We start from the raw sequence: 27,535 nt of genomic DNA on the forward strand, positions 1-27,535 counted from the left end.
TGTAACAAAGGCAATCTATGGAGAAACAAATCAGTTAACTATATAAGGAGAAAAGAGGCTGCCAGTGAAAAGGAGCTAAATCCTCTTTTATCACAGAAGGAAAACAGATAAGGTATAAAATAAATCAATAGTGATAGAAGCATATTATTTAAAGAAACAGAGATCACATAGGAAGAAGCATCTAAAAGAGTTAAAATGATTGTTTCCAAGGAATGGGACTAGAAGAAAGATAAAGCGGACTGCGGTATTTTCACTATCTTGTCTACGCAGCTTCCCACCATGTTGCTTTCCTATCCACCAACCCATTCCTTCCTAACCCCCCTACTCTTCATCTTTAGCCTTCTGGTCCCAACTTATCTATTTGTGCATTCAAAACCATGTATTGTTGTTAACAAAAGGAATAATCTGATTCAAAGTTCCCAGAGACATCTAATCCCAAACTGGAGTCTTCTAGCCATTGCACAAAATGGTCCACTTTCTCCCAGAGCATGTGGGGCTTCTGGAGATAGTGTGGGCTCTGGAGATCCAGAAGAAATGAGCAACTGCAGCAGGGTGAGGATGGCTTGGGGGTGGGGATGATTATGATGATGATGATGGTGATGATGGTGATGATGATGATGATGATTCTGTATGTCTGGCACGGAGAAAAAAATATTTACTGCTTGTATTAGTTTTCTGTTGCTATATACCAAATGGCCACACACCTAGCAGTTTAAAACAGCACCCATTTATTTTTTTCGCAGTTCTGTGGGTCAGAATGCCTTGTCAGCTCCAATGGCTTCTCTGCTCACGATCTCACAATGCTGGCGTCAATGTGCTCGCCAGGCTGGGCTCTTATGTGGAGGCTCTGGCAAGGAATCCACTTCCAGGCTCATTCCAGGTAGTTGGCAGAATTCAGGTCCTTGCAAGTTGTAGGGCTGAGGCCCTTGTTTTCTTGCTGATTGTTGGCAAGGGTTTGCTTTTAGCTCCTAGAGGGTGCTCTTAGGGCCTTACGACCTTAGGGTTCATAGATCCCTCCATTTTCAAAGCCAGCAAGAGATATCTCTCTTGCATTGAGACTTTTTTTTTTTTTTTTTTTTTTTTTTTTGAGACAGAGTCTCACTTGATTGCCCAGGCTAGAGTGAGTGCCGTGGCGTCAGTCTAGCTCACAGCAACCTCAAACTCCTGGGCTCAAGCAATCCTCCTGCCTCAGCCTCCCAAGTAGCTGGGACTACAGGCATTCGCCACCATGCCCGGCTAATTTTTTGTATATATATATTAGTTGGCCAATTAATTTCTTTGTATTTATAGTAGAGACGGGGTCTCGCTCTTGCTCAGGCTGGTTTCGAACTCCTGACCTCAAGCAATCCGCCCGCCTCGGCCTCCCAGAGAGCTAGGATTACAGGTGTGAGCCACCGCGCCCGGCCTGCATTGAGACTTTTCATGCTTCGAATCTCTGTGACTTGTTTTTCTGCCACCAGCTGGAGAAAACTCTCAGCTCTTAAAGGGCTCCCGTGGTTAAAGTAGGACAGCAGGTCCATCCAGACCAGCTCCCTATCTTAAAGTCAACTACTCTAATTCGTAACTTTAATTATATTTGCAAAATCCTTTTGCCACATAAACAACATAACCACAGACGTAACACCTGGGGACAAAGGTCAGAACCATCTTATCCTTTCACCGCACTACCCAAGAAAAATGACTGTTGTTTTTATATATGATGTGCTTTACTATAAAAACATAAGAAAGTACAAAGAAGTTTATTATTTTTTTAAAAACTGTCATAAATCTCTCACTTCCTGGAAACTGCCATCAACATTTGGAATATATCATCTAAACTGGTCCTTGCCCATAGAAACAGAGCAGAAAGATCAATAGACAACGGTGGGATTTTACTCAGAAAATTATTTTCAAGTAAAAGAAACTAAAGTAAAATACAAAAAATTGCTGAACGTCAGCTAAATGTTTCTATACCACAAAAATTCTTAAAACAATTCCCTTAAGGATAAGAAAAACTAATACAAAAATCATCACAAAGTTGGAATCATGTTTGCTTACGAAAGCTGCAGTTCATGCATTTCATTTTATAGAGTGGATTATTTCCTGGTCATTAAAGGCGAGTAAGTTTACATGCTTAGAAGTCTTCCTGTTGCCCTTTCTCCTCACTTTCCAGTTTTTGTTAGGTGTATAATTAAGAGTTTGTAATGTTTACATTTTGTTCTTTAACCATACATTCTACAGCTGTTTGGTCTTAGTTCTGTATTTAAAACAATTTAAAACTCATCTTCAGGGTTTTTTACAAAAATCTTCAATTCTCTTTTTGATTTCTTTATTTTGATCCACCTCTTGGTTGACTGAACTTCAGCATAAAAAAGATTTTTTTCAAGAATGTGGAAACCCTGTGTTAGTTCATGCTCAAGAATGACTGTCAAAGTCCTTTCTACTCAAAGAACAATTTGGCAGAATATAAAATTCACGAGTCACACCTTCATACCTTTAAATTGTATAGATGTTGCTTCACTGTCATTTAACATTGTGTTGCTCTTGATATTTTTTATCTGATGTATTTTATTATTGATTACTCTGTACCCATTTTACCTTGACACAGCATGTGCTTTCTGGCTGCTAACTCAAGTCTTCATTTCAGCTACGTTTCTTCTATTATTCTATGGTTCCACTTATTCCAAGCTCTTCTTCAAGGATGCCAATTATGCATATACTGAATCTCCATTGTTTATTTTTCATAACTATTAATATCAAATTTTTATAATTGTTTTTCTTTCTTTGTTCTTTTCAATATTGTTTCATTGTTTGCACTTTTATTCATTCTGTTTCGGGTTGATTCTAAAGTGGTTTTCTCCTCTTGAGTTCTGCCACTCAGTTTTTTCTTCTTTTGTTGTTCTATAATTCCTTATTTGTTCTCCTGAAACTCCTCTTTGAGTTTTTTTTTTTTTTAACTTTAGAGAGGACTTTGGGCTGGACATGGTGGTTCATGCCTGTAATCCTAGCACTTTGGGAGGCCGAGGTAGGAGGATCGTTTGAGGCCAGGAGTTTGAAACCAGCCTGGGCAACATAGCAAGACCTCCCTTCTCTACAAAAAATAAGAGAAATTATCCAGGCATGGTGGCACATGCTTGTAGTCCCAACTACTCCAGAGGCTGAGGAAGGAGGATCTCTTGAGCCTAGGAGTTTGAGGTTGCAGTGAGCTATGATGCCACTGCACTCTGGCCTGGGCAACAGAGCGAGACCCTGTCTCAAAAAAAAACAACCAAAAACCAAAAAACAAAACAAAAACAAAAAAAAAAAAGAAAAGAAAGGAAAAAAAAAAGAAAAAAGATAACTTTGTAATTTATCTGATGAAATGGAGAATTCATCATTAAATAGCATGGGAAGATGTAGAAGGTCTTTGAGGTAGTTGGCAGCTTTACTTTGGTGTGTTTCCAAATCTCTTTACAGTATTTCCTCTTCACGAGAGAAAGTCTCTGAGATAGTCAGGTTTCGGCACTCGGAGGTTATTAAGGCTCCAAGCAAAGCCCCCTAAGGCCAGGCTCCCTGAGTTATAATCTAGCAATTGCTTCTCTACCTCCTTCACCCTCTCAGCTCTAGGAGACTGTTTTGGCTCAGAGTCCACCACCCAGAAAATGGAAATAAATAACCATTGGCCTGGTTACTCCTTGATTTCAACCTTCCCTGCTGTCACACTGTTTCTTCACAGGAACACTCTTAAGTTTCTCTTGTGGAGTCCTTGGATCTTGTTACTCAAATTGTTAGTGTTAAAATAAATGCAATTAAACCAAAATGATAGTAAGTTCTAGCTAGATACGGTTGTCACTTGGAAGCTGAGTCTGTGGTCTATACTTTCCTTGTTAGAAAGCATAATTAGTACAAAGAAAAGGTAAAGACTACTGGCACCAAACCAAGGCTTTCTTCTTGATTTTAATCACAAATGAAAGAGAACTAAAAACTTGAATCACTTTTTCATTACGTCATTTAATATAACTGAATGACTGTTCATGAACCACCTAAACTTATCTTTCCCAGTAATACAAGTCCTCTTTCCACTTTGGGAAACACCACCCTAATCCAAGGATCAGTGGATTTGGTCCCTCAGGACTGTGACACTAACATCGAAGGAAATATATTTCCTGCTCAAGGCTGGAGGCAGTAAATGTCAGCTTTCAGCACTTGACCAGTTGTAGTACAGATGTTGCAATATTTGGCAGGCATACTTCATGATTTGTGGTTTGAGGTTCTAAGGGTTTCCTTGTTTCATTAAAAATGGGGACTTTTCTGTGTTTTTGCTTTGCTTTGTTTTTGTGTTGCTTCCAGAAGTTTCAGGGGAGCGGGAGGGAGGAAGTCAAAATATCTTTACTACTTTTAACTGGATATATATGTGATATGCATCCCTCTGAAGTCCTCCAGCTGTGCCCTGGTTGGCACAGGTTCACACAGATCTCCATCTCCGCTGTACCCACTCTCGTCTTTTGCCCAGACCACAGAGATCATATCCTGACCTAACTGGTCTCCTTGTATCCCATCTTGCCCCCTCTCCAGGCCAGTCTCCAAACACTAACCACGGCAACCTTTTGAAAATATTACCCCAACTATATCATTCCCCTGTTTAAATTCCTTCCATTGCTTCCCACTTCACACAAGATAAACTCCAAAAATATTAAGAAAACCAACCCCATACTTCATGATTGGGTCTCTGCCTACCCTTGCCTCCTCACCCCCCAATTCCTTGCATACCATGTTAAGGCTCCATTGGCTTTCTCTCAATCTCTCAAATACAATAGGCTCTTTGCCTGCCTCAGGATATCTCCCTAAATTTTTTCCCCACCACCTAATTCACCTATGAAATAGTCAGCATAGGGTAGATTATATTTTGGTAGACAAGCATCCCAACATATAAGTAGCTTATGCCTAAAAGGACTTATTTATTGCTCACATCACAGTCTGATGTAGGTCAGTTGGCTCTTCTTCAAGTGGAAACTCAGGGATTTGGGGTCCTTCAAGATTGTGGCAACCCCATATTAAAAATGTGGACTTTGTGGTTGGCATGAAAAGAAAAGAGAGTGTGAATGATTATGCAAGGAGTTTTCTGGCTTGGTACAAAAAAGGCAAGCACCATATCTGCCCATATACCATTGGCCAGATCACAAGTCACATGACCCTAACCTAACTCAAAGGAGGCAAAAAAGCAAAAAAAAAAAAAAAAGAAAAAGAAAAAAAGAAAAAAAAAAGGTCTTCTTGTGTGTCCAGGAAAAGGAAATGACATTGGTGAACACCAGGCTAGTTTCTGCCACATCCTGGTTAAAACCTACTGATCTTTAAGGACTAAGCTTAAATAATACCTCCTTACAAAGGCCTTCCAGTTCCAACAACCTAAATTAAGCATCCCTGATATATTCTATTGTAGCACCCTGTAATTTTCCTTCATGGCATGATCACAATGGAAAGTTTACATTTATTTATGTGATTATTTAATATTTATTTCTGTTCCTAGACTGTAGGCTCTATAAGAGCAAGGATTGCATCTGTTTTACTCTCACTGTATCTCTAGCACCTATCACAGTACTTGATATTAACTGGCGTAAAAGTTGTTGAGTGAACAAATGAACAATTGCATATAGTCATTGCTTGGCTCCAAATAGCACACTACTGGTGCGGGAGAAAGACAAGGAAGTGGGCAGTAATGGTTTAGTGTGATAAGTGTTCTATGCAGGTAAGCCTAGGGAGCTGCGACATCAACCTGAAGAGGCTCCCAAGGCTTCTCTTTCACAACAACATAATCCAGGAGTCTGCAAATTATGGCCTGTTAGCCAAATCTGGCTCACTTCTGGTTTTTTTTAGTGGCCCAAGAGCTAAGAATGGTTTTTTACATTTTTAAATGATTGAAAAAAGAATTGGAAGACTATATTGTGGCATGTGAAAGTTAAGTGAAATTCAAGTTTCAATGTCCATAAAAAAATGTTCTATTGGAACACTGCCATACCATTTAGTGTATTTATTGCCTATGACTGCTTTCCAGCTACAATGGCAGAGTTGAGTAGTGAAAGGAGTCACACGGGCCCTCAAAACCTCAAATATTTTATGAACTAACCCTTAGAAAAAAGTTTGCTGACCCCTGATCTAATCCATGCTTAGTTTAAAAGGTCATTTCTATGTGAATTATGTCTAAGTGTACATCTTTAAGCCTCTTTTCTTATTTTCATGTCTGCTACCAGAAATTAGGCTTCCATTAGCTCTCCCCTTGCAACAGTATTCCTGCCCTGCTATCTTTCTCCTCTTCCCTTCAGTTCCTCATTGTGTACTAAATAAAATCTGCACTGTTTAGCACAGTATTCATGGTTCTCCATTATTTTTACCATACTTTACCTTTTCAGCTGTATATCTTATATCCTACTTCCATCTAGCCTTAGCAATCACTGAATCCACCCTTGCCTTTTCTACTCCAGGCCTACGCTGAGTTATCATCTCTGTGTGAAATGTCTGCTGCTAGTATTTCTGTCTTACCCATCCTTTAAGTTGGTTATCTCAAATGCCTCCTTGCCCTAAAAGTCTTTCCCAGCTCCTCCGCTGAGAATAATTATTGCCATCTGTGAGATTCTCTAACGCTTTGTACGATTGTTTTATTTCAAATTCTGCCTTATAGTTTTTGTCTATATACAAAGATTGTTTCTCTCGTTCTACCGAAAGCTGCTTAGGGGCAGGACTTGGCGCCTAGGAAGAATCTTGTACAAAATGGAAATGTCTCGCCTTTGCAAAATTCCTCATCCGGAGCTGTGACTGTGAATTTTTAAGAACTACCTGTATTTAAGCACAAACTCCACTTGACTTGTTTAGGGTTCACTAGAGCAAGTAACATCTTTTTAGGGCAGGCTAGCTTCCAGATGATCACATACCTACGGATCGCTGTCTGGGACCCTTGGGCTTGTGTGCAAACACGTGGGTGACAAGCGCTTCCCTCCAGGCCCCTCCTCTGTCCACGGTGATTGGCGGACCAAACGTTCCAATCATCCCTCCCCGCCTCTTTCAGCAGTAGCCAATCATAGGCCCGGAGCGCCTCCTGACTACTAGACTCTGTTTACTAACAGATCGAAGCTGGGGAATAAGGGGTGTGACCGTTCTGGGGAGGTCAGGGAAGGGAGGGTCTTGACTGCGCGTGCGCACCGAAGGGTATGGGCGGGGCAGAAGCTTGGGTCTTACCAATCCGAGTAGCCACGCTCCTCCCTCTCCTGCCTCCCCGCCAAGCAACAACATTTCGAGGAGCGGGGCGGAGCGGCTCGTGAAACGTCATGGAGGATGGCCCAATGGGAAACGCCGTTGGCGAACGCGCGCGCCCTGTGCCCAATAAGCGATGGCGGCTCGAATGGCTCCTCTACCTTGCTGGCTGTGGGCGGAGCGGCCTGAGGAGGCGGCGGCGGTGGAGCAGGGGGCGGTTTGGTTGCGCGGTACTAGCGGTGCCCGCCGAAGGGGGAGGAGGCGCGGAGCCAGCCGTGCGGCCAGAGCGGGAAAGAGACTCGTCTCTGCGTCCGAGTTCTGGAGCCGCCGCACCGCGGCTCCTGGGGCTGCAGCAGGGGCTGTGAGGGCACGGGCGTCCGCTGTCTCCCGGGTTCCCCTCGTAGCGACCCGCAGGATCAGAAAAAAGGAGAAGATGGAGGAGGAGGGCGGCAGCGGTGGCGGCGCCGCGGGGACCGGCGGGGACGGCGGCGGCGGGGGAGAGCAGCTCCTCACTGTCAAGCACGAGCTGCGGACCGGTGAGCGACCCCGCCCTCTGCCGGCCGGGCCCCGGCGCGGGGGCGCGCTCCGGGGGCACGCGGGTGCCCGCGCGGGGCCGGGGGCGCGGGGCCGGGGAGCGTGGCGGCCGCGGGCCGGAGTCTCGGGCGCGGAGGGGCGGGCCCGGGGCGGGGCCTCGCGGGCGGGGCGGGGGCCCCGGGGGTCCCGGGAGGTGGGGGCGCGCCCGGGGGGAGGTGGCCGAAAGTTTTCCCGAGCCCGGTAAGGAGCGGCGGCACCGGGTGTCGGGGCCCTCGCAGTAGCGCCCGGTCGCTGCCTGTGGCACTAGTCTCCGAGGATGTCTTTGCTCCCCCGTTCCCGCACAGGTGACACATCTGTCACTGCATCCTGTCTAGGGCTAAAGGTGCGCCTTCCTGGACGTGGGGAGAGCGGCGCTTTGTTTTGGAGCGTGGCTCCCTTCTCCGCCCCTCTGCTCCGCTCCAGGTGTTCCGGGTGGGGGTTGTGGAACGGTCCCCTGAGGTGCTGTGGTCCCGTTGCAGATAAGCCGAGGGGGGGCTTGTCCCTCGGGCTTTTAACGAGTCCGGTCTCTACTGAGATAAGGAGGGATTGCGGGCTCCAGGGATTGAGTGCTTTTATTTGCGATCGTCATGAAATACTATGCTTGGCCTCGAATTCCTTCCAGAGGTCTCTTGGGATGAGGCTCTGCGAATTTAAAGCTCTAGGTAAAAGGGACCAACTAGCAGGCTTAAGCGCTTACATTCTAATGTTTGAGATCGCTAGAGTTGTTCTTGATTGTTAAATTACTTTATTCATGTGTAGGTCTGGGTTGTTCATTTGGAAAATGCTTAATCGGACCGATCAGTAAGTGCAATTTGGGGTGGTGTTTCTGGAGCCCAAGTCCCGTATTGGAGATACTTTTTCTTCTGAACAGATTAATACATTTTAATGAGTCATTCTTTTATTAATAAATATTCTTGTATGTAAGGCTTTTGACACAGCTTCTTTGGCATTTTGGGATATTCTTTTATTATGTAGCCACAAAGCTTAAATGGCAGGTTTCAGGTGTACACTTAGTACATCTTGTTTCTGTTTTGAAAAGACTGTAAAGTTAGCTCTGTTCACCAGTTCTTTTAGTTTTTGTTATTTCTCCTGGGATTGCTGATTAGCATTCTATTGGGTGTCAGTATGGTGACTTAATTTAAGAGAGATAGCAAATTCATGCTTACTTAAGTGAACATTTCGAAACATTTTTTTTTTTTGGTCATTGTGAATCTTTTATATATCTTGAGCCAGTTATTCCGTAATATATTTGAGTTCCTAACATAACCTGTGTAGGTTCAGCTGGTGTGATTTTTCTTTCAATTTTATAGAAAACTGATGTTTTCAAAGGGCTATTAAGTAATTCACTCAGTATTTGTTTATGCAGTATTAATATCTGATTTGTACCAGGCTCAGGGTCTGGTGCTTTCTGGCATGAAGATTTTGAATTTTTGATTTTTTTTCAAATCTTACATAATGATTCACTGATTTATGTATGTGGAATCATACAGTACAGCAAATGCTATTTGAAGTCATATGCTCCTCAGCCAATGGCCATGGTGCAATGAGCAGCTTTTTGCTAAATTACCAAGGAGCAACCTACTTGTTATTAGTAGTCGACCAACTGCTCAGTTTCTGGATTTTGCAAACAATGCTAGTTTTGTAGAAAACAATGAGTACTGCTTTATTTCCCTTTCTCTACTAACTGTGTGAATCATCAGCTTCAAGTATGCATTTTAGAAATTTTTCTGATGGATGGTGAGATTATACTGAATTCATTAGTACTGTTAACTGTCAAAGGAAATGAACAATCATTTTGATTTATTGCTGAATACTGGAACAACTGACCGGATATGGTGGTCAAAACACTGTTAAAATATAACTTGAAAGAGTTGCTTGGCTTCAGCCAACTGCACTCCTATCAGCACATGATACTATAATAGGCACCAAAGTAATCTGATCTGATGTGGACCCTTCTCAAAATGTGGACAAGCATATAGTTATATCAAGCTGGCAGTTGGTGATTGCTCATTTGTGCTGAACATTTTATTGTATGCTATTGGGTGAACCAAAAAGTAACATGAAAGGGCATTGAAATCACTCCAGTTGTGTAGAATGAATGGTATGGCATATCTGGACATGGAGTTGGAAGACATAATTCTGTTTTTTTTTTTTTTTTTGAGACAGAGTCTCACTCTGTCACTCTGAGTAGAATGCAGTGGTATTATTGTAGCTCACTGCAGCCTCAAACTCCTGTGCTCAAGCAGTCGTCTTTCCTCAGCCCTCCAGTAGCTGGGACTACAGGCATGCTCCGCGATGCCCAGCTAATTTCCTATTTTTAGTAGAGATAGGGTCTTGCCCTTGCTCAGGCTAGTCTTGAACTTCTGAGCTCAAGCTATCCTCCTGCCTTGGCCTCCCAGAGTGCTAGGATTATAGACGTGAGCCACTGCACCTGGCCTGGAAGACATAATTATAAATCCCGGCTCTGCTATTTACGAGCTTGTAGACTTGGGCAAGTCACTTCACCCTTTCAGACTGACTTCTTTCATTTACAAAATGTGGGAATTGAATAGACACTGTTGGAAAGCAGGATGCCTGGCACAAAGTAGGTACTCAGGAAATGTTTGAATGTACATCTAAAAATCACTCTGTAACAGAATCTTAATGTGTGTATTAACCTAGTGTAGTTTTTAAAACAAATCACTCATTTGGTTTTTAGCCTGTGTCACATTGCCTGGCTATTATGTTTTTCTGTATATGTCCTGCTTTCTCATGTAGAATGTAAACTTTCTGTAATCCCGGCTGCTGCTTCACAACCTGCATATATCTCTTCAGTAACATTTAATACACAATACTTTAAATAATACAATTACTTGTCTGTGTTAGGCTGTAAGATCCTTGAGGATAGACACCGTGTCCTTTGTCAATTTGTAGCCCCTGATGTATGGTAGGCATTCAGATTATTTGTTGAACGAATCCATCAAATGAATAAAAATCCAGGAGTGAGTTTATTATATTACCAGTACCTTGCAGATGTTAGGTGGTTGATAAATTGATAACATAAATTGGTGAATATAAAAACTGAAGAAGGAAAAGTGTAGGATTGAGCCTTTCAGTTAAACATATTTCTTGAGTACTTTCCGTTTTCTGTTCTACATGGTACTGATGATACCAAAAATGACTAAGAAAATGTCTTGTCCTCTGGTAGGAAGAGGCCATATAAACCAATAATTAAGATGCATTATCGTAAGTAAAATGACATATGGATACAAAGTATAAAGGTAGCAAATAAGAGGTTAAGACTTTTAGCCTAACTGTTGAACAACAACAAAAAAGGGAGGGATATTATTAGAAACATATTATCTTACCCATTCATTTGTTCAATAAATATTTTATTCCTGTTATGTACTGGGTTCTATTTTAAATGCTGGGGTTATGAGATATATGTGGTCTCTCCACTGGAAGGACAAGGTTGCATCAGGAATCACTGGAACCAGAGACTTACCATTGTCTGTATTCTCTCCATCGTGAATCTCTGCTTTTCTCTATGTGATGGCTTTATTCTTCTCTTGCTGTCCAACTTTTCCCACATGGGAAATATCATGCTGCTACACCCCAAGTTTTACATCTTGCAGCTTCAGATACTGGAAAGACACTGCCTTCTTCTCATCTTCAGTTACGAAAATCTTAGGAAAGGAGTTTTCTGGTCTGGCTTTGGTCAGGTGTCCATTTTCAGATCATTCAGTCAAGGCAAGGAGATGGGATCATGTTCTTCTAACATGATAGCAACTAAAGTTAATATATAGATGAGAGTAAACTAAACTTTTAGAAGAAGAGTTACTGAGAAAATATTTCTTTAGATGCCTGTTGTTAGGAGAGAGGGAGCCTACCACTGAGAAAAGGGTTGAGGAAGTTTATCTATTGTGGTATAACAAATGTCTCCAAACTTTAGTGGCTTAAAGCAACATGATTTCTTTGGATTAATTTGGATTTAATTCTTTGGATTTAATTCAGGAGTTGCTTAGCTTGTTGGTTCTAACTCAGGGACTCTCATGATGTTGTAGTCAAGGTGTTAGCCAGGACTGTAGTCACGTGAAGACTTGTTTGAGGGTTGTGTTTCCCCTTCCAAGATGGCTCTGTCACATGTTGGCAGGATGCTTCAGTTCCTTGCCATGTGGACCTCTCCATAAGGTGACTTGAGTGTTCTCGTGACATAGCAGCTGGTTTTCCCTAGAACAAGTGACTTGAGAGGGATATAGGTGGAACCCACAATGTCTTTTTTGTTAAGCAGCTTTATTGAGATGTAATTTACAGACCATAAATCCACTTGTTTTAAGTGTACAAGTCAACAACTTTTAGCATATTTACAGAGATATATAAACATCACTACAATCTAATACCTTTAGAACATTGCTATCACCCTAAAAAGAAACCTCATACCTATTTACATCAGTAATTATACATCCCCACCACCTGTTCCCAGCCTTGGCCAACCACTAATCTGTTTCCTATTTCTGTATATTCTTATTATGGAATTCATATAATCAAATTATACAGTTGTGGTCTTTTAAACCGGCTTCTTTCACTGTACATAGCGTTTTCAAGATTCATCCATTTTGTAGCATGTCTGAGTACTTCATTTTTTTTTTTTTTTTGGTTGACAAATTGTATTCCATTGTGTGAATATACCGTATTTTGTTTTTCTATTCATCATTTTTGGCTTGTTTTCACCTTTTAGCTATTGTGAATAGTACTGCTATGCACATTTATGGACAAGCTTTTGTATGGTCCTATGTTTTCATTTCTCTTGATTGTATACCAAAAGTAAAATTGCCAGATCACCTGGTAAATCTATGTTTAACTCTGTAAGAAACTGCCAAACTGTTTTCCGAAGTGGCTGTACCATTTTATATCCCTACCAGTAATGCATGAAGGCTCCACTTTCTTCAGAGCCTAGCCAACACTTGTTATTATCTTTCTTTTTGCTTATAGCTATCCTAGGGAATGTGAAGTGATATTTCATGTTTTTTTTTTTTTAATATTTAAAGCTTCATTTAATGTTTGTGTGGGTGTGTGTTAATTGAGGTTTTTTTTTTTTTTAATTTCAGAATATTATGGGGGCACAAACATTTTGGTTACATATAATGCCTTTACCTCGCCCAAGCCAGAGCTACAAGCATGTAGCTGTAGCTTCCCCCATACAGTGTGCTTCACATCCATTAGTTGTGGGTTTATCCTCCCCCAACACCCCCTCCCTGCCTGACCAGCACCCAATGAATATTACTTCCATGTGAGCACCTTAGTGTTGATCAGTTAGTACCAATTTGATGGCAGGTACATGTGGTGCTTGTTTTTCCGTTCTTGTGATATTTCACTTAGAAGGATGGGCTCAAGCTCTATCCAAGATAATATAAGAGGTGCTAGTTCACCATTGCTTTTTGTAGTTGAGTAGTATTCCATAGTATACATATACCACATTTTATTAATCTACTCATGTATTGATGGACACTTGGGTTGTTTCCACATCTTTGCAATTCTGAATTTTGCTGCCATAAACATTCGAGTGCATATGTCTTTATTATAGAATATCTTTTTTTCCTTTGAGTAGATGCCTAGTAGTGGGATTGCTGGATCAAATGGTATTTCTATTTTTAGCTCTTTGAGATATCTCCAGATTACTTTCCACTGGGGTTGTACTAATTTGCAGTCCCTCCTGCAGTGTGGGAGTGTTCCTATCTCTCCACATGCATGCCAGCATTTGTTGTTTTGGGACTTTTTGATAAAGGCCATTCTCACTAGAGTTAGGTGATATCTCATTGTGGTTTTGATTTGCATTTCCCTAATGATTAGAGATGTTGAACACTTTTTTATATGTTTGCTGGCCATTATTCTGTTTTCTTTTGAAAAGTTTCTATTCATGTCCTTTGCCCACTTTTGATGGGGCTGTTCGATTTTTTCTTGTTAATTTTCTTAAGTTCTATATAGATTCTTGTTATCAGCCCTTTATCGGATGTGTGGCATGCAAATATTTTCTCCCATTCTGTAGGTTGTCTATTTGCTCTAATGGTAGTTTCCTTGGAAGCTTTTTATGTTGATCCGGTCCCATTTATTTATTTTTATTGCTGCTGTGATTGCTTTGGGGGTCTTCTTCTTAAATTCTTTGCCTAGTCTGATGTCTATAAGAGTTTTCCCACATTAAACCTTTCATGTGGTTTTGATTTCAATTTTCCTAATGACTAATGACAAGCATCTTTTCATGTGCTTATTGGCCATTTGTATACCTTTGGAGAAATGTTTATTTAGATCCTTTACCTATTTTTTTATTGGCTAATTGTCTTTTTTTGTTACTAAGATATGAGAGTTCTTTTTGTATTTTAGGTACCAGTTTCTTATTAGAAATATGATTTGCAGATATTTTCTTCCATAAAAGGAGTTGTCTTTTCATTTTTTTGATGGTGTCCTTAGATGTACAGAAGTCTTTAATTGGGATGAAATCTAATTTATCTTTTTTTCAATTTTTTTTCTTGTGCTATATCTAAGAAATTGTTGACTAATCTAAGGTTGCAAAGATTTATGCCTCTGTTTTCTTCAAAAAGTTTTATGGTTTTTGCTGTTACATTTAGATCTTTGATCTATTTTGAGGTAATTGTGGTATATGGTATGACAAAGTGATCCAAATTCATTCTTTTACATGTGGATATCCAGTTGACCCAGCACCATTTGTGGAAAAGACTGTTCTTTCCCCATTTTGTTGTCTTGGCACCCTTGTTGAAAACCAATTGACCTAAATTTGTGCATTTATTTATTTTAGAGTCTCATTTCTGTTCCACTGATCTGTCTCTCCTTTTGTCAGTACCACACTGTATTGCTTACTTACTTTTTAGTACGTTTTAAAATTGGGAAGTGTGAGTCTTCCAACCTTGTTCTTTTTCAAGATTGTTTTGATTATTCTGGGTCCTTTGAGTTTCCATATGAATTTTATGATCAGCTTGTCAGTTTTTGCAAAGAAACCAGCTGGGTGGAATTTTGATAGGGATTGCATGGTATCTGCAGGTCAATTTTGGGAGTGTTGCCATCTTAGCAGTGTTAAGTCTTATGATCCATGAACATGGATATCTTTCCATTTATTTAGCTCTTTAATTTTTTTCAACGTTTTCTAGTTTTTAGAGTATAAATTTGCATTTCTTTTGTTAAATGTTTTCATAAGCATTTTATTCTTTTTGATGCTATTGTAAAAGGAATTATTCTTAATTTCATTGTTGGATTGGACACTATTTTTGTATATTGATCTTATGTCTTGCAACCTTGCTAAACTAGCTTATTATAATAGTTTTTTAGTGAATGCCATAGGGTTTTCTGTTTATAAGATTATGTTTGCCATGAATAGAGATAGTTTTACTTTTTCCTTTCCAGTCTGGATGCCTTTTGTTTCATTTTCTTGCTTAATCGCCTTGGGTAGTATTTAATAGAATTGGCAAGAGCAGTTATCCTTGTCTTGTTCTTGATCCTATGGGGAAGGCTTTTAGTCTTCTACCACTGAGTATAAGCTGTGCTGTGGGTTTTTCATAGGTTCCCTTTATCAGGTTGAGGAAGTTTGTTTGTATTCCTAGTTTGTTGAGTGTTTTTGTAATGAAACCATTTTGGATTTTGACAGATGCTATTTCTGTCTCTTTTGAGATGATCATGTGGTTTTTGGTTTTTGTTCTTTTGATATAATGTATTACATTAATTAATTCTTTTTTTTTTGAGACAGAGTCTCAGTCTGTTCTGGGCTAGAGTGCTGTGGGGTCAGCCTAGCTTACAGCAACCTCAAACTCCTGGGCTCAGGCTATCCTCCTGCCTCGCCTCCCGAGTAGCTGGGACTATAGGCACGTGCCACCATGCCTGGCTAATTTTTTTTCTATATTTTTCTAATTGGCCAATTAGTTTATTTCTATTTTTAGTAGAGATGGGGTCTCGCTCTTGCTCAGGCTAGTTTCGAACTCCTGATCTTGAGCAATCTGCCCACCTTGGCCTCCCAGAGTGCTAGGATTACAGGCGTGATCCATAGCGCCCGCCCTGCATTAATTAATTCTTGGATGTTAAGCCAACCTTGTATTCCTGGGATAAATCCCACTGGTCAAGATATATAATCCTTATTTGTTTTGGATTCAATTTGCTTGTATTTTGTTAAGGATTTTTGTAGTTTTCTTTTTCAGTGATGCTTCTGTCTCATTTCCCTAAAATATTCTTTGATTGATTTCAGCCACCAACTAAATATCTTATCTGTTTGGTTACTGGCATCCATATAGAGAGTCTTTTAAGTAAAGATTTAACAGAAGTATAAGGTGGCATGTAGTTCTAATTGTGCCCCTGATTTGCTGTGTGACCTGGGATAAATCATTTTGCCTTTCTGAGCCCAAGTTTTCTCATTTATAAAGTAAAGGTGTTAGACTGAGTGATATCCAAAGTACTTAGCAGCATTAAGGAATTTCTGTGGAATTTCTGTGGAAATCCTGGTATAGGTAAAAGTCATGAGTGGTGTTTTACTTTAAAAGATCATTCTGTTTTACCAAAGGATTCATGTTGAATCCATTGATAAAAACAGTTCCCTGATGCTTTTTGAATGATGTAAATGATTAGCTCTTGAGGAACATAACCATTATCTACAGTAAGATACTTTGAAAGATTTCAGTGATAGTCTTAGCTATCTGTGAGTAAAGTGCACCTCTCCTCTTTATACTCTACATGTATAAATATTAATATATGTACTCATGTGCTGCATATGATGGTGGTCCCATGAGATTGTAATACCTTTTCTATGTTTAGATACACAAATACTTAACATTGTGTTCCAGTTGCCTACAGTATTCAGTACATTAACATGTACAGAATTGTAGCCTAGGAGCAATAGTCTATATACGATATAGCCTAGGTGTGTATAATCACAGGTTATACCATCCAGGTTTATGTAAGTAACACTCTATGATGATGGCACAACTATAAAATCACCTAACGATGCATTTCTCAGAATGTATCTCTGTTAAGTGACACGTGACTATATGTGTGTGTATTTTTTATACTACTTGTCCCTTTTTTCACACTTTCCTTACGAGAATAGTAGGCAGAACTTGCACTCTATCTTTACTTTTATAAGATACATTGGAAATGTTAAAATATGGATAGGTTATTCACAGTACCCTAACTTGATTCCCTAGAGCCCAGACCTTAAAAGAAAATCCCTTCTTAACTGTCTAACATGAATTTTAGTGATTAAGAAAATGATCTACTGGGGCAAAGAAGGTGGCATCTCAGCCCTTAAGTCAAGGGGGATTCAAGTGTATATTGTATTTATAGTCTGTAGAGGGAAAAACCTTAAGTAATAAGTCTAATGTTATATCAGACCCAATGTTAACCACTATTGCAAAGCAAGGAAGCATCCTGAAACCTCAGCTTCCTGGAGACATAAGTGGTTTGATGGGCAGGGTTGAATTCTTCCCTGTGAGAAAGAAGCTGATTCTTGGTGAAAGCTCCTCTAGGGAACAATCTAACATAATAATCTCATGTGTTGGTTGAAGCTTCACAATTAAATACACTGTTGAGAGATGTCAATCCTGAAATGCTGTGGGAGGGAGGGGTTGTCACAGTTATCTCCTTTGAGCTCCCATAATGATTTACAGATCTCTCTATGCACCTAGAAAGTATGATCACTCCTACATTGATCTTGTTTGTCAGGGAAGATGAATAGGGTCTAAAATAGAATCTTGCCCTCATTATGTTTGTTTCTAACAGTGTCCCTCTGGTTCAGGTGTAGCTGTTCCTCCAAAAATCAAGTTCTCTGTATTTTATATATTCCTAAAGTTGTGAGTGAGCTGGCTGTCTTACTTTTTTCTTTTTTCCTTTTAAAGAAAATAATCAGTAGGCATCCTCCCCTTTGACTACAGGGAGAACAGGGAGGTAAAGTTCCTGATTTTTAGTACAGTTCTTGATATTGCATTTATTTTATTTCGCACTCAAATTTTTGTGTAGGTGTGCTTCTTTTTATATAATCAGTGTCTTCTTGACAAAAATTGTGTAAATAATTTTATATATCATTATTTGGAATATAGAAAGTGAATTTGGTACTTAAAAGAATTCTATTATTAACTATTGTATTTAAAAAACTTTTTGATTAAGTTTTCCATTTGTGGATCTTATTGTGATGTAGATTTTTCTGACACCATCTTTACAATTTAGGTAGCTGGAAACAGGTAAATCAGATTAAGTCTTGTGTAGTAGGCTGAATAATGACCATCTACCCCCCATCCCCTAAGATGTCCACATCTTGATCCCTGGAACCTGTGAGTATGCTGCCTTACATGGCACAAGAGACCTTGCAGATGTGATTAAGTATCATGAGATGGGGAGTTTATTCTGAGTTATGTAGGTAGGCCCAATGTAATCATGGGGCCTTAGAGGAGGGATACAGGAGGGCCAGAGAAGGTGATGTGAAGATGGAAGCAGAGGGAGACAAAGAGAAGGAGATGTGATGAGGAGACAGAGATTAGAGTGATGCCATCGCTGGAAGGCCACATGAGCTAAGGAATGCAGGCAGCCTATAGAAGATGGGGAACAGCTTTTCTCCTAGAGTGTCCAGAAGGAACACAGATCTGCTGTCACCTTGATTTTAGCTCTGTAAGATACAGTTTCAGGCTTCTGATCTGCAGAACTATAAGAAACAAATTGGTGTTGTTAATAAGCCATCAAGTTTATGTTAATTTTTTGCCACAGCAATAGGAAACTAATACACTTTACATAAGATTGGATGAGCCAAGAGATAATTTTGCCCCAGGTATGGGTGACTAACTGTGATAGCAGAACATGAAACATTCAGTTAATTAAACAACTATTTTAACAGAATATGGTAACAAGTGTCATTCTTTGTAGAAGTAGAATGGTATCCTCTCTAAGGAATCCTCAAAGAGACATTCCTTTCTGATCTTAGTACCAAGCCTGGCTGTGTTGCTTTTGACCAGCTATTCTGTTTTACATGGGAACGCTCTGAGTGGGTCCCTCAGCAAGACCTCTTTGATCACACTGGTGGCTAGAAAGCTTCAAATATCAGGCCTCCACTACCTAAAAGTGTGATTTGACATCCATCTTGAGTCTCATCCTGGTGCCATTTGTACCCCTATTCTTCCTTCTTTTCTTATGCTTTAATTAATTCTGCTGATTTGCCTTACATCTTTTCTGGACCAAGAAAGGATTATGTAAACATATAATTAAATAAGTACATTTATATAAAAACTTATACATACCATTAGTAATTTGGAAAATATAGGGAGATACTTAACTTTCTATCCAGTGTTTTGCTTCTTAAATAAAATCTTTGTTATATGATCATGCAATTTTTATATTTCTTTGAAAAAAGAAAAAAATAACATCTCCAATTAGAAGCACTTTTGATTTTATATAAAATACATAATGATAAATCAATAAAAAAGGGCATACTAAAAGAATGCTAGAGGCAGAAAGGTAGAGATCATACACAGGTCTGTTTGTACCACACACTTCCCTATATAAGTGGAATATTATCCCATCATTACCCGGAAAATTTGTCAACTGAAGCACTTGCTCCTTTGACCACATCAATAATAATCTGAAGTGAGTTATGTGTTTTTTCTAAAGGGAAAATTATTTAAAAACTGTGATAAAGATAATGTTGCACTTCATGTCTAAATATGATGCTGCATGAAGAGAACATGAACACTGAGACTTAGCTTTACCACTCCCATGATCTTACTCGTGTTTTCCCTTTCTAGTAATGTCATTTCTAAGGAAAGGTCACAGTTAAGGCTAGAATAGAACAAATCTAATGAAGCCACACACAAATCAAACTCATAACTTTGACTTAATTTTGCTATGTATGAGTTGGGCAAAACAGCCACAGTTTTATTCATCCATCAAGGATTTATTGAATTGCTACTGTGTGTCTGCCACCCTACTATAGTAGACATTGGGTTTTAGTAGGGAGCAAGTTAGACATGGCTGCCACCCTTATTGAATAATAACCTAAGAGAAAGACCTTAAATACCTAATCACTAACTAACCATCTGATTGCAATTGTGATAAACTCTGTTAAGTACAGGGTTCTGTGAGAGAACCTAACAGGGCTGCCTCCCATTGTGTGAGGGACAAGGAAAAGCTTCTGTGAAGCAGTAACGTTTAAGCTGAGGCCCCGGCTCTCACAGGCTGAGGAATCCGGGAGAACAAAGCATTTCTGTCAAAGGAAGCAACACAGATGGTCCTCATGTGGGAAATGGCTTGGCATACTGGGGTTAATGGAAGAAAGGCCTCTGGCTTAAGCCTGGTGTCCAAGCAGGACAGGAAATGGAGCTGAGAAGGTAGCCCTGGGCATTTCATGCAGGGTTTTGTAGGTTATGACAAGGTGTTCAGCCATCGAGTACAATATGAAGCCATTGAAGGATTTTCAGTTGGGGAATTGATGAAATTAGTTTGCATTGTAAAAAATAAATGACTCTTATTTTCTGTGAGGAGAGTGGGAAGAATGTGTAAAGGGATACCAGTTAGGGAACTATTGCAGAAGTTTAAATGGAATATAAAGGTTTGGATTGGGTAACAATCGAGATTAAGAATTGTGCATGTATTTGAGATGTATTTAGGAGAAAGAATCGGCAGAACTTGGTGTTGTATTGATATGGGGGTTTTCTGGTTGGAACAAATGTGTGTTTGAAGATGCCATTTATTGAGATGGTATATTAATTTTCTATTTCTGCATAACAAATTACTATAAATTTAGCAGCTTGTAATAGCATCCATTTATTAGCTCACAGTTCACTAGGTTATAAGTCCTCACGAATGGCTGGCTTTTCTGCTCAGGGCTGAAATCACTGTGTTAGCCAGACTGAGTTCTCGTGTGGAAGCTCTGGGTAAAATTCCATTTCCAAGCTCATTCTTACCGTTGGTAGAATTCAGTTCCTGTAGTTGTCAGCTCAAGGCTCCAGTTTCCTTGCTGGCTGTCAGCTGGGGTTACCTACCTTCCTTCTCTTGTGGCTCTTCCATCTTTAAACTAACAAAAGTATGTCAAGTCTTTACCAAACTTTACCAAACTCCCTGGCTTCTGTACCTCCTTCTCTGACCTTTAGGCCTAGATTTAAAGGGATTCGTGTGATTAGATCAGGCCTGTTAGGATAATTTTCTTATAAGGTCAGTTGATTTGGGGCCTTAATTATATCTGCAGAATCCCTTTATCACAAGAATGAGATTTCATTGTATTCACTCAAGGGGATGAGATTATACAATGGCTAGGGTGATTGGGATCGTCTTAGAATTCTGCCTTGGAATTCATAGATGGTAAACCGGAGGAGATGCATATAGGGGTGGGCAGAAAAGATAGGATCCAGTTTTGTACAAATCAAAGTAAGTGTGAGGTGCCTTTGACATATTTTGATTGGACATATGTAGTAATAGTAGCCATGGATAATGTGCTGCATAGTAGGTGCTTTCATAAACTCATTTAACCCATGCAGCAACACTATGAGATGAGTACTGTTATTATTATTATTCCAATTTTATAGATGGGGTTATTGAATCTTAGAGTGGTCATTGACTTGATCAGGGTTACCCAGGAAGAAATAAGTAGAATTGGTTTTGAGACCCAGGTAGTTTGGCCCCAAGGCCCATCTAAAGCACCATGCTTAGTGGCATCAGTGGGATATGGGTCTGGAGCTTGGAGAAGAGGTCTGGCCTGCAGATAAAAATCTTAGCACCATTGACATTTAGATGACACTTAAAGCCAAGGTGGTAGGTAAGATCACCTTAGGAAAGATTGAAGAAGGGAAAAGAGGAGGACTCAGAAATAAGCCCTGAAAAACTCCAAAATGTAAAGAATGGATAGAAAAAGAGTTGCTAAGAAAGGATAGAGAGGAGGAACAGCCAGAAGAAAAAGCAAGAGAAAAGCTAGGAAAGTTGTGGTGTTACGAAAGCCAAGGAGAGAAGGTGCTTTAAGGGTGGAGGAGAGTCATATTTGACTGAGCACCTAATGGCCTTCTCAGAGCAATTTTGGTGGAGATTTGTTGGGAGAAGCCAGATTAGAATGGGTTGAGGAGTGAATGCAAGTGAGAACAACTTTTGAGACTTGCTTCTAGAGGAGATTACAGAGAGGGACTTAGCCAGAGAGGAATGTGGAATTCAGGGAGCATTTATTTTTTGTTTCCTTGTTTTAAGATGAATGATGCTAGAGTATGCTTAAGTACTACTAGCCTGGATTTGTTGCAGAGAGAGAGAGAGAGACTGGCAAACAGGGTAGATGGTGGTGTCAGGGTTCTCAAGAAGGGGGATGGGATGTAGTGCCCCTGGGCATCGGAGGGGAAGATTGGCTTTTGATAAGAGAACTGCTTCTGTTACTATAATAGGAGGGAAGAGGCAGAGGGTACAGGTGCATTTATGGATTTGTTGGCAGGAAGATATGGGAGTTTTGAGTGCAGGGTTTTTTCCTTCTCTATGAATTGTGAAGAAAAGGCAGTTCTTCATTCAAGAAGAGAAAAATAGCTTCCTTGTATTAGACAATTGTTACTCTGGTCTTTTAAAAAATTCTTAGATGTAGAAAAACACAGAAAGTTGGCAGAAAATTTATATGCTATAAAATGAAAGGTTTTAGAATGTTGTAGAACAACTAAGAGGTTTTCAGGCATAGCCATTGAAATGCTTCTGTGCTTTCCACAGAGGTCAGTTCCCTGAACATGTTCTCTGGATCATGCCAAAATTCTTAGTAAGCTTAATGTTCTGTTTCTCCTTTTTGAAGTGTTTTATATTTAGTTCAGTTCTTCTAAGTTAAATTTATTTAGTACACGTATTGGAAAAACAGACTGTTTGTTACTGCTTTATAAGCATTTGTTTTCTTATTGACTCAGTTTTCATACTGGCTGAATCATGTAATTCCAAAATCAGTTGGATAAGTAAACACTGCCGTTTTATACACCAAGGGTACAGTGAGTCTTCAAGGTAAGTGACCCCAGCAATAAGGGAAAAGTGGGCAGCATTGTTTTAAAGTACACAGATATTAAATATAACTTTGTTCTGCATCCAACAGAATGCTGTCCAGAGACATGGTTTGAGGCCCAGCCACAAATCTAAACATCTTCAGAATAGCTGACCACCTGGCAGTTAAAAGGACCTAATGTACTAGCTATTTAGCTTATTTTCAAGCTCTTATGTGTTCCCTAGACGTGGGCTAATTGGACTCTGTAGACAGCATTAAAGGTTTAGATTTCAGAGTAATATGCTGTCAATACTGTACTGGGTACCCCCTAAATTAGAGCTTATCTGGTAAATTGCTTTATAAATAATTTATTTCCCCTTGACAAAAAGAAAAAAAAAACACTCAAATAGCAGAAAAAGATTTTTTTCTCACTGCATACAATTGTCACCTTTTGACTGAAGCTAAATTAGTCCAAGAAGCTTATGTTTTTTTTTTTTTTTTTTTTTTTTTTTTTGAGACAGAGTCTCGCTTTGTTGCCTAGGCTAGAGTGAGTGCCGTGGCGTCAGCCTAGCTCACAGCAACCTCAAACTCCTGGGCTCAAGCGATCCTCCTGCCTCAGCCTCCCGAGTAGCTGGGACTACAGGCATTCACCACCATGCCCGGCTGATTTTTATATTTATATATATTAGTTGGCCAATTAATTTCTTTCTATTTTTATGGTAGAGACGGGGTCTCGCTCAGGCTGGTTTTGAACTCCTGACCTTGAGCAATCCGCCCGCCTCGGCCTCCCAGAGTGCTAGGATTACAGGCGTGAGCCACCGCGCCGGGCCAAGAAGCTTATGTTTTGTAATGTTGAGTAAGAAAAGACAAGCTTTTATGAGAAAAGGTATTTCACAACTTTATTAGGTTGGTCCCAGTAAATGAGATGCTAAGTACATATTTCTTAGTTGGAATATTAAAAGCAAACCCAAGCATATTAAATAAAGATAATTGGGTCAGATAGTGCTTTATGCTTATTTTCGAAATCTTTCACTTCCTCAGAAACTTCACTCCATTTCTTTTAACCTTTCCCTGATCCTTAAGCTTTTCTTCCTGCAAACATATTTAAGTCTTTTGTAAAAAAAAAAAAAAAAAAATCCTCTGTGGCTCTTGCTGTCTTTCCCCCTCTCCACCAGTTTTTGAAAGAGCAGTTTATACCACCTGTTTCTACTTCTTTATCTTCCATTCATTCTTTGTTGTGCTGGAACATCAGGCTTCCATCTGAAGCACTCCACAGAAGCTGTTTTCGCTGGAGTTACTAATGTCTCCCTGTTTTCCTAATCCAGTGACAATGCCTCACTTTGAATCTAACTTCTTTAGAGCAGTTGGTGCTCATGTTTGTACTGCCCTCCCTTTGCCTAGTGACAGTGCTCTTCTGCCTGGTTCTTTTTCAGTGACTGTTCCATCTCCTTTCACTGGCCGCTGTCTCTCTGCTTGTGTCATAAATGTTATACTGCATTGTCAGCCCTCTTTTCTTGTAACTGTACACATTCTCCTGGAAGAGCAAATATTGTCATGGCTTAAACTACCCTCCAAACCCCCATTTTCAGCTTAGATCTCTTTCTTGAATTTCTTATCAGTTACTTCCAACAGCCCACTGAATGCAAAACATTTATGTAGTCCTACAGGTACCTTAGACTCCCAAGTTAAATAATGCTGCTTTCTCCAGCTTTCCGTGTTTTATTTAGTGGCATTGCTATTCACCATCCTGCCAGAACCCTAGTTAGAAGCATCCTATATTTCTTCCTCTCTGTTCCATTGTCCCTACTTACCAATATGCTCTCTCATTTGTGTCAATTATAACTCTGAAATATCTCCTTTGTTTCTTGCTCCCCATTGCCATTGCTACAGTCTTTGTTCAGTGTCTGACCTAATGGTAATAGCTGTCATTTATTTAGCTTTATGTGTCAGGTCTCTGCCAAGCATTTTATTTGTCTTAGTTCTCACAACACACCTGATGGGTATTGTCTTTGTGATGGGCATTGTCTTTGACACCTCTGATGTACAATCTCACTTTACTCTCTGTCTTATTTTAGATGGAGTCCAGCTGTGGCTGTGGGCTGTGGCAAACAGTTCAGTGTGGGCTTAAGCTCATTCCAGGTTGATGGCACCTTGCTTTAAGTGCACATGCTACACATTTTTCACTTTCTGTCTCAGGACTTTCACACCTACTCCAAGGCTTATGACCCTGGTGGGAGCTGGTTCAACAAGCACAAATGTATATCCTAGAAGCATAAGGATGTTAATGTCCTCATGGGGCATCCTTCAACTAATGGGATATGGGAGCTGATGAAAATTGCTTCTCTGTGTTAATCCTAGAGTGGAAAATTCTGGAGAGGCATTACATACATTCCTCAAAAGTTCCACATTAGATTGAGTTGATAGTACATCCTTGTATTGACTTTTTTTTATTTACTGTTTCATTCTAAGTTACTGCTCACTTCTTCTTACTGGGATTACCTTCCAGATAAACTATGTGGACATGAGTCCAGGCTAAGACAGTTAGTACCTAAAGTGTCTCTAGAAAGCATACCCTTCAGATGGGATATTGGAGGGGGTCACTCACTGGTGAGACTGCAACAAGGACCCCATGGCTGGTGGTCGGGGGTGCTGATAACCTCTGGCATGTGTGACAGCACAGTTACTAAGACTCTTAGCTTCCTCTTACTGGGGAAGTGGGCCTAACATTGAATGAAAGGTGAAGAGTTGGGTTATGTGATAGCTCTTGGACTTGAGTGGTATAAAGGACAGTGGGAATTATAAGGACTCTGAGCGGACTGATCTCTTTTAGCTTTGGAAACCTTTAAAACAAGAGGTCAGCCAATTATCAATGCAGGATATGCTGTGAAAAGAGGGTCTCCATGGTAGCATTTGGAGAGATCCTCTTTGCCTGTGGCCATAAGACAGATTATGCTAAAAAATCAGGCCCAAGATTTAATCGTAAGGGTTGCAGAGCTGTATACCTTCTGTGGTGGGTTTGCACTGTATTAACTGGAGCTAAACTGGAATTATGTTTCCCAGAACTCCCTTCTGCACTCTGGGTTAGCACTGGTCACAAGAGACATTTTGAGTGAAATTTGGAAGGCAGAAGTGAAGCAGCAGCAGATGTGTAGATTTCTTTTACGTCTAAAAGTTGGTGATGACACTAGGTGCCATTGCAGCTCCTATACATTGCCAATCTGCTGTGTCATATTGTTGGTGTGGAGCAGTAGCCAGGCCTGCAGCTCCTGTTGGATCACCTCCTTCAGCCCCTGGGAGTCCTGGTCTAGCAGGTTTTCTGCAGGGTACCCACATCACTGAAGGTAGTGAGAGACAGACATGGGGTCTTGTTTGTCCTCATGGGTTCCAGCTTATCTTTGGGATTCCAGTTTATCCTTCTCCCCATTTCATTTCATTTTATTTTTCCTGTCCAACTGCCTGCCCTGCTGTCTTTAGGCTCAGCTCCATATACAAAAGCAGCAGTCTTTACAGACTGTTTAACTAACTCCCACACCTGTGTGAGGCCAAACCTCTATAGAAGTCCTTTATTATTCTATATCATTCATAGTGATTCTACCTCTCCTATACACTCTTCACAGGTGGTCAGGGCCTTAATATGGGAAAAGTAAGACCCTGAGATCTCAGAAGGGGACATCTGGGTGAATGAACTTGAGAATCTTGAACGCTTGAATTTCCCTGAATCCTCTGGACAGGCAAGATCAATACCTTTTTAGACAAGAACAGCCTTCCCTTGTTTGGAGAACATGCAAAGATCCCATTGAGGTGGATACTTCACAAGATTATGCTTTTTCCTTTTTGAAGTCTGTCCCAGCCTGTAAGTCTGTCCCAGCCTGTACGCCTGTTGTCTCTAGAACAGTAACTAGATACAATCTCAGCAAAGTCTAGTCAATGACATTGTTCTTATTCTGAGAGAAAATACTCAAATAATTCCAGGGCCTGGCTCATATGTACCAGTAGGAACAGGAGGAACATTTGGGGAAGTGGCTCTTGCAGGCATTGGATAGAACAGGGGAGGGAGAATAATAAGGCTGGAAAGGGAAGAATTTATTAACATTGAATTTATTAACACAGAGAACTATTCATAACTCAGGATTTAACATCCTAGTAACTTGGTCCTAATATACTGCTGGGATGGTTTCTTGAAACTTGGACATGAATATGACCCATAATAAATTAGATAAATATGTAAGAACTGCTTTGGTAGAGTATTGAGGTCAGAAGTCTCAGAGGAGAGAGAAAATTAGAAGGGATTTATTTTATGTAACTGAGAACACAGTATCTAACCATGTTTCTTAGGAGAGTCCAGAGAGAATACTTCATTCACCAAGGTAATAAAGAATGGGTGGTGAGGGGATCCAGGCTGGAGTTGATAGGAGATGCTTCCATGAAACTAGGTTCCCTAGTATCCATAGAAATGATAGGATTGGAAGAAAGTTGGACAACCAACCAGGATGTTACTTGACTTGTATGATACAGACCTTCATCTCTGAGGAATTCTGAGCCTTCAGTTGCTTTGTACTTGTTGGGCTGTGGTTGCTGCAAATGCCTGTTTAGCATTATTCACCAGGCATGGAAGCAACAAGAAACATCCCGGGATATCCCTTGAGTTCAAGATACATTATTCCCTGTCACCATTATGTAGTAGCAACTCTAGCTTCTCCTCTCCTTGAAGACTCAATGACGAAGTAGGAGGGGATTTGAGCCATATTCTGTTAGTTTCCTCTTAAGTACAATCTGACATCATCTTCAAGATTCATTCTTCCTTTCCTTTCCTTTCCTTTC

General features: G+C 40.1%; 1 protein-coding gene across 2 annotated transcripts in view; it reads left to right on the forward strand.

Moving 5' to 3' along the window:
* Window positions 1–7,443: 7,443 nt before the first annotated feature.
* Window positions 7,444–27,535, forward strand: part of RPS6KA5 (ribosomal protein S6 kinase A5) — a 168,390-nt gene continuing 148,298 nt past the window's right edge. For both annotated transcript variants that reach the window (XM_012773942.3, XM_076003775.1), the window contains exon 1: window positions 7,444–7,739. In XM_012773942.3, the coding sequence (XP_012629396.2) occupies window positions 7,637–7,739 (103 nt within the window). In that variant the 5' untranslated portion in view covers window positions 7,444–7,636. The remainder of the gene's footprint in view (window positions 7,740–27,535) is intronic.

The sequence above is a fragment of the Microcebus murinus genome, chromosome 6, assembly GCF_040939455.1.
Source record: "Microcebus murinus isolate Inina chromosome 6, M.murinus_Inina_mat1.0, whole genome shotgun sequence".
NCBI lineage: Eukaryota > Metazoa > Chordata > Mammalia > Primates > Cheirogaleidae > Microcebus > Microcebus murinus.